Source organism: Colobus angolensis, unplaced genomic scaffold (genome assembly GCF_000951035.1).
Source record: "Colobus angolensis palliatus isolate OR3802 unplaced genomic scaffold, Cang.pa_1.0 Scaffold1, whole genome shotgun sequence".
Taxonomy (NCBI): Eukaryota; Metazoa; Chordata; class Mammalia; order Primates; family Cercopithecidae; genus Colobus; species Colobus angolensis.
This window is the reverse complement of record NW_012110918.1, coordinates 12,760,164-12,767,663: the sequence shown is the minus strand read 5'-3', so window position 1 is coordinate 12,767,663 and position 7,500 is coordinate 12,760,164. Positions and strand designations below refer to the sequence as shown.

At 51.5% G+C, this 7,500-nt stretch overlaps 2 protein-coding genes across 4 annotated transcripts in view; one reads left to right on the top strand and one right to left on the bottom strand.

The window, feature by feature from the left end:
- The window catches only part of METTL23 (methyltransferase like 23), a 6,820-nt gene extending 1,284 nt beyond the window's left edge, over positions 1-5,536 (bottom strand). The window contains exons 1-2 of one of the 3 annotated variants that reach the window (XM_011951636.1): positions 5,010-5,536; positions 1,716-1,717 (exon numbers count right to left, since the gene is read on the bottom strand). Coding sequence is in view for 1 of the 3 variants with exons in the window: in XM_011951498.1 (XP_011806888.1) it covers positions 2,518-2,601 (84 nt within the window). In the remaining 2 variants the exon portion in view is untranslated. Of the gene's footprint in view, positions 1-1,715; positions 1,718-2,517; positions 2,623-5,009 lie in introns of all 3 variants that reach the window. The other 2 variants (XM_011951498.1, XM_011951574.1) reach the window with 2 other exon arrangements.
- Positions 5,537-5,562: 26 nt separating this feature from the next.
- JMJD6 (jumonji domain containing 6) overlaps positions 5,563-7,500 on the top strand; it is a 13,889-nt gene continuing 11,951 nt past the window's right edge. The window contains exons 1-2 of the mRNA XM_011951747.1: positions 5,563-6,017; positions 6,521-6,909. Coding sequence (XP_011807137.1) covers positions 5,889-6,017; positions 6,521-6,909 — 518 coding nt within the window. The 5' untranslated portion in view covers positions 5,563-5,888. The remainder of the gene's footprint in view (positions 6,018-6,520; positions 6,910-7,500) is intronic.

The window sequence follows — 7,500 nt, the reverse complement described above, 5'->3', positions numbered from 1 at the left end:
CAGTGGTGCAACCTCTACTTCCCGGGTTCCAGTGATTCTCCTGCCTCAGCCTGCTGAGTAGCTGTCCACCAAGCCCAGCTAATTTTTTTTTTTTTTTTTTTACGACAAGTGTTTCATTCTTGTTGCCCAGGCTGGAGTTCAATGGTGCAATCTTGGCTCACTGCAACCTCCGCCTCCTGGGTTTGAGCAATTCTGCCTCAGCCTCCCAAGTAGCTGGGATTACAGGCGTGCACCAAGCCCAGCTAATTTTACATTTCTTAGTAGAGACGGGGTTTCTCCATGTTGGTCAGGCTGGTCTCGAACTCCAAACCTCAGGTGATCCACCTGTCTTGGCCTCCTAAAGTACTGGGATTACAGGCGTGAGCCACCATGGCCAGCCACCCAGATAGTATTTTGTATTTAAGTGTTTCACCATGTTGGCCAGGCTGGTCTTAAACGCCTGACCTCAAGTGATCTGCCAGCCTCAGTCTCCCAAAGTGCTGGGATTACAGGCATGAGCCACAGCACTCGGCCTAGTTTTCACTTCTGTTAGCATGTTCTATAGTTGATTGCTCTTCTCTAGCTAAAACCTAACAGGTCTGTAACATGGCTTTCTAGTAAAGATTTTCCAGTTGGGCCTTGAAAGTGGCAAGACGCTTTGTAGACACTAAGAAATAATACCAGAGAATGCCTTCATAAGTATTAGCATAAACAGAAGCTTCCCATTTTCCAGTTGAAGGAAGGACATAGAGATTAATTGAGTGCCTAGCAATTACAACTAGGGCCAGAGGTGTGTGCCAAATCCTACCCCTAATTTCATTTACTTGGTGTAGTAAAAGTTAAGAGTGGGATGTTAAGCTTCTGGTTTGTCTATTTTATTTAGCCTTTGGTCTTAAGTATGGTGTGAAAGTCTATTTCTGCAAATGTGATAAAATTGGTTTTTCCAAGCCTTCACCAGTCTGAGGCCAGATAGTGAGGTTAGAAAGAGAATGGGATGTATTTTTTACACTAATCTCAACATTTCCAAAAACAGAAAGGGCTATACTACGGTCTGAACGTTTGTGTTCACCCAAAATTCGTATGTTCAAATCCTAATTACCCATCTGATGTGAGCCTTGGGGGGCAATTACATAAAGGCAGAATTGTCATGATTAGTGCCCCTATAAAAGGCCCTGGAGAGTTGCCTTGCTTCTTAAGGCACTTAAGAACACAGAGGCCACTGAACTGGAATTCTGGCCCTCACCAGACACTGAACCTGTAAGGACTTTGATGCTGGGACTTCACTGCCTCCGAAACTGAGACACAAATGTCTTTATTTTTAGATTTTTGAGATGCAGTCTTGCTCTGTCGCCCAGGCTGGAGTGCAGCAGCATGATCTCAGCTCACTCCAACTTCCACCTCCCGGGTTCAAGCGATTCTCCTACCTCAGCTTCCTGAGTAGCTGGGACTACAGGCATGTGCCATCACGCCTGGCTAATTTTTTCTATTTATAGTAAAGATGGGGTTTCACCATGTCGGCCAGGCTGGTCTTGAACTCCTGACCTCAGCTGATCTGCCCACGTTGGCCTCCCAAAGTGCTGGGATTACAGACGTGAGCCACAGTGCCCGGCCAAAGACATAAATTTCTGTTATTTATAAGCTACCCAGTTTATGGTATTTTGTTACAGCAACCTGAATGTAAAAAGCACTGCAGTATTTTGTTACAGCAACCTGAATGTAAAAAGCCTGCATGACACTGCTGGGACACCTAAAAAACAATGGCCTTAAAGACTGCCACGGCCGTGGAAGGGATTCAGGGGCTTCATCTAGAATAGCGGTCAGCAAACTAAAGGGCTAGAGAGTAAATATTTTAGGCTTTGTGGTCCACCTATAGTCTCTAACACTTCTTTCTTTTTTCTTAGAGACAGGGTTTCGCTATGTTGACCAGGCTGATATCAAACTCCTGGGCTCAAGAGATCTTCCCACCTCAGCCTTCCAAAGTACTAGGATTACAGGTGTAAGCCATCACACCCAGTGTCTTTTTTAAAAAACCACTTTTTTTTTTTGAGATGGAGTCTCGCTCTGTTGCCCAGGCTGGAGGGCAATGGTGCGATCTTTGCTCACTGCAACCTTTGCCTCCAGGGTTCAAGCAATTCTCCTATTTCAGCCTCCCAAGTAGCTGGGATTACAGGCATGCACCACCGTGCCTGGCTAATTTTTGTATTTTTAGTAGACATGGGGTTTCACCATGTTGGCCAGGCTGGTCTCAAACTCCTGACCTCAAATGATGCCCCCGCCTCGGCCTCCCAAAATGCTGGGATTACAGGCATAAGCCACCATGCCCAGCCAAAAAAACCACTTTTTAAATGAAAAAAAGTTCCAGGATTATCTCTGTACCTTAGGACAAAAACAAAACAACATTCTTAGCTCACAGACCTTACAAACTAGTTAAATTACCTGATTTAAAAATACTTAACAAAAGCTAATAACAAGCAATATACACATGTAAACACATCTGAACATAACCCAGAACTCTGGAAACTTCAGGGGCATTTGTACCTCTAAGATGGCCTTGCCTGGCAGAGATCTTCTGTGAAACCAAAGGTACTGGGCCAGGACCACAGCACAGGGCCAAACATACATTCCATACTGGAGATGCAGGACCTGAAAAGAACGTTTTTGTGTGCCATAAATAATTTAGCTGCTGGAAGTTGGAATCATTTATACAGCAATTTCTGTCAGGCATTGGCGTCCATTACAAAAATGGCAACCCTGTTCACCAATCCATGACCTTTGGGAATATAAAACTGCAATGCAATATGATAGAAACTCTTGATAGCATTCTTCATTCAACATCAACAAGTGCTTCTAGTGTCAGAGTATCAGGGACCATTCCTAGACTGGGGATGTAGCTCTCCCTGAGCACATATCCTACTGTAGAGAGACAGGCAACTAGCAAGCAAATAAGATATTGCTAGTCAGGGGCCAGGCGCGGTGGCTCACGCCTGTGATCCCAGCACTTTGGGAGGCTGAGGCAGGCGGATCACCTGAGGTCAGGAGTTTGAGACCAGCCAGATTAACACAGTGAAGACCCCCGTCTCTACTAAAAATACAAAAAAATTCGCCAGGCGTGGTGGCACGTGCCTGTAATCCCAGGGACTCGGGAAGCTGAGGCGGGAAAATCGCTTGAACACCGGAGGCGGAGGTTGCAGTGAGCCGAGATTGCGCCACTGCACTCCAGCCTGGGAAACAGAGTGACACTGTGTTTCAAAAAAAAAAACCACAGGCCGGGCGCAGTGGGTCACGCCTGTAATCTCAGCACTTTGGAAAGCCGAGGCGGGCGGATCATGAGGTCAGGAGATCGAGACCATCCTGGCTAACACGGTGAAACCCCGTCTCTACTAAAAATACAAAAAAAAAATTAGCCGGGCGTGGTGGTGGGCGCCTGTAGTCCCAGCTACTCCGGAGGCTGAAGCAGGAGAATGGCGTGAACCCGGGAGGTGGAGCTTGCAGTGAGCCGAGATCATGCCACTGCACTCCAGCTTGGGTGACAGAGCGAGACTCCAGCTCCAAAAAAGAAAAAAAAAGAGGCTTCTATTCTCACAGGCAGTACCATCACCCCCTACATTTAGGAAGAAATGCAAGTGTATTTAAACGTGAAGCCAGCTGGGCACGGTGGCTCATGCCTGTAATCCCAGCACTTTGCGGGGGGGGGGGGGGGTGTAGATCACCTGAGGTCAGGAGTTCGAGACCAGCTTGGCCAACATGGCGAAACCCCATCTCTACTAAAAATACAAAAATTAGCCAGGCATGGTGGCAGGCGCCTGTAATCCCAGCTACTCGAGAGGTTGAGGCAGGAGAATCACTTGAACCCGGGAGGCGGAGGTTGCAGTGAGCCGAGATTGTGCCATTGCACTACAGTCTGGGCGACAGAGCGAGACTGTGTCTCCAAAAAAAAAATCCCTGAAGCCAGATTAGGTGTAGTAGTTGATGCCTGTAGTCTCAGTTACTTGAAAGGCTGAGGTGGGAGGATCACTTGAGCCTGAGGTTGATGTTGCAGTGAGCCCACCACTGCACTCCAGGGCAATAGAGCGAGCGTCTGGGTCAAAAACAAAAAAACGTGAAGCTGTTTGGAGACAATCAGAAATAGCCTCCACTCCAATCTTTTTTTTTTCTCTCTCTCTTTTTGACAAGGTCTTGCTCTGTTGCTTATGCCTGAGTGCGGTGGCCTGATCATAGCTCACAGCAGCCTTGACCTCTCCAGCTCAAGCAATCCTCCCACCTCAGCCTCCGGAATAGCTGGAACTACAGGCACACGCCACCATGCCTGACTAATTTTTCTGTTTTTTGTAGAGACGTAGTATCACTATATTGCCCAGGCTGGTCTCAAACTCCTGGTCCCAAGCGATCCTCCCGCCTCTGCCTGCCATTTAACTTCTCTAAAGCTGTTTCTTTAGCATGGGACATGCCTCACAAGCTGCTGTTAAAACCAAATGAAATACAGCAACGTGAAAGTGCTTTGAAAAACCTAAGACAGGCAGGGCATAGTGGCTCACTCCTGTAATCCCAGTACTTAGGCAGGCGGGAGGATCACTTGAACCCGGGAGTTGGAGGTTGCAGTGAGCTGTGATCGCGCCACTGCGCTCCAGCCTGGGCGCCAGAGCGAGAGACAGTGTCTCAAAAAAAAAAAAAAAAAAAAGAATTATCATTGAGAGTTTTGTGGCAGCTGTGAGCTTAGAGAAAGAAGCGAGGTCCAACGGAAAAAACTATTAGGGCACCAAATAAAACTGGAAACCCTGGTCCGAGACAAGGATGAATCAAGAAACCCTTGAACAAGATCAAAAGAAGCATTACAGGTCAGTCAAGAATGTCACTTTCCTGGAAGGAAAGATTCGATGTGGAGAAAGCCGGCCTGGCGCGGAAGCTAACGCCTGTAATCCTAGCACTTTGGGAGGTCGAGGCGGGAGGATCATTTAAGCTTACAGTTCGAGACCAGCCTGACCAACATAGTGACCAGGGTCACTTCTTGGCAGGGTCTCCAAAATTCTTACAGAGACATTTAATGCACCGAAGGGATTCATATCCGACATTTTCGCTCCGGGGGCCAACCTAAAGCAGGAAGCTGCGCAGCTGAGCGTCCGCATCCCGCCGTCCCTCAGGACTCCAGCCAAGTCAGCCGAGAACCGCTCCTGCCCTCCGGCGCCTCCCGGCGGGTGCTGCTGCACGCACCTGCGGGACGTGGACCTCCAGGACGGCCCCGTCGGCTCCTGGGCCCGGCTCCTCCGAGAATCGAAAGCGCTGGGCCCGGACCCCCTGTCCTCGGAAATCGTGCTCGCCCAGGGGGGAGTCGTTGGGCCCCGGGTGGGCGGGGGACCGTGGAAGGCTCCGGGCTGCCAGGCTGTGCAAGCGGGAAGCCCCGGGCCACGTGGCTCTAGCACCTGACTGCAAGAAGGGGAAAGCACGGCTCTGGTGATAACCTTGCCGCGCTGCAAGCGAAGAAACCCCGCAGCAAAGCGAAGTAGACACAGACGCGCAGGACTGGCAACCTGCGGCTGGCGCGACCGGAAGTGATGCGCACAGCGGCAGCGCGGGAGGGGCAGGGCAGGGCGGGGCAGTGACGCATCCGACGTGACCTTCCCAACATGGCGGAGGCCCGCCGTGTGTGAGGGCGGACCCCAGGGCCGCCGAAGCCAATGGCAGACCGCGAGAGGCGTAGGGACGGGGAAGACGGCGGCCGCTTGCCCAACCCGAGGCTCGGGAGGTGGCTGGGAAGTGAATTTTCTGGAAGGCGACTTTAAAGGCGCCGGGACGGAGCGAAGGGCGTTTTGGTGCTGCCGCCGTCGCCGCCGCCCATCCCGGGGAGGGGTGCGTTAGTGGCAGGAAGCGGGCTGCGCCGAGGTCGTAGCGGAACCAGCTGGTGACGCCGCAGAATGAACCACAAGAGCAAGAAGCGCATCCGCGAGGCCAAGCGGAGTGCGCGGCCGGAGCTGAAGGACTCGCTGGATTGGACCCGGCACAACTACTACGAGAGCTTCTCGCTGAGTCCGGCGGCCGTGGCGGTGAGCGGGTCGGGCGGGGGTGGCCAGGCCGGGCATCGGCACCTCCAGCCACTGCGCACTTTTCTCTGGGCCCGGGGCTGCCGTCGCCCCGAGCACGGCATCCAGGACCTCGTAGAGGCTCAGCCGCACCCCGCGGAGTTTGGGGTCCCTGAGGCGCGGATTCCGGGGCGGGCCTGCTTCCTCCCCTGCTGTGGCCGCCCGTCTGCTCCGGCGGACGACGGGAGTCCCATGCCTGTGGCGCTCTCAACTAGAAGGCCAGTCGTTCCTGACTCCTTTGGGCGGCAGGTCCCCTAGGGGACCTGGCTGTCAAGGCTCTCGTGGGGGGGGGGGGTGGCTCTAGGAACGACGTGGCCTCACGCACGCGCCCTCCCCCCACCCCGGAGGAGCCAGATGAGAGTCAACTTCCTTCGGTTTGCCATTACCAGTTAGCCTTGGGGACACCCTTATCTGCCACTGGACTTTTTTTTCTTTTTAACTGGACAAGTCTTTTCTGATTCCCTCAGGATAACGTGGAAAGGGCAGATGCTTTACAGCTGTCTGTGGAAGAGTTTGTGGAGCGGTATGAAAGACCTTACAAGCCCGTGGTTTTGTTGAATGCACAAGAGGGCTGGTCTGCGCAGGAGAAATGGACTCTGGAGCGCCTGAAAAGGAAATATCGGAACCAGAAGTTCAAGTGTGGTGAGGATAACGATGGCTACTCAGTGAAGATGAAGATGAAATATTACATCGAGTACATGGAGAGCACTCGAGATGACAGTCCCCTTTACATCTTTGACAGCAGCTATGGTGAACACCCTAAAAGAAGGAAACTTTTGGAAGACTACAAGGTGCCCAAGTTTTTCACTGATGACCTTTTCCAGTATGCTGGGGAGAAGCGCAGGCCCCCTTACAGGTAAAGTATTCTGCAGCTAAGTGGTTAAAATCTTTTTTTTGAGACGGAGTTTCACTCTTGTTGCCCAGACTGCAGTGCAGTGGTGCGATCTTGGCTCCCGGCAACCTCCATCTCCCGAGTTCAAGCGATTCTCCTGCCTCAGCCTCCCGAGTAAGTGGGATTACAGGCATGCGCCACCACGCCCAGCTAATTTTGTATTTTTGGTAGAGACGGGGTTTCACCATGTTGGTCAGGCTGCTCTTGAACTCCCAACTTCAGGTGATCCACCCGCCTCGGCCTCCCAAAGTGCTGCGATTGCAGGTGTGAGCTACGCGCCCGGCCCGTAGTTAAAATCTTATCTACAACAGCGTTTGCTCACTGAGTTCAGTTGGTAATCTTCTTTCGAAACAGTGAGTACTCCCTCGGCTGTACATTGAACTCACTTAGGGGGCTCCTGAGGCCTGTCTGGGCCCTGCTGGGGAGACTGATTTAATTCGGGTGATGCCTGGGCATCAGAATTTCTGAAAGCTCTTCAGGTGACTTGAATGTGCAGCTCAAGTTGAACCACTGATCTCTTTTTTTTTTTTTTTTGATACGGAGTCTTGCTCTATC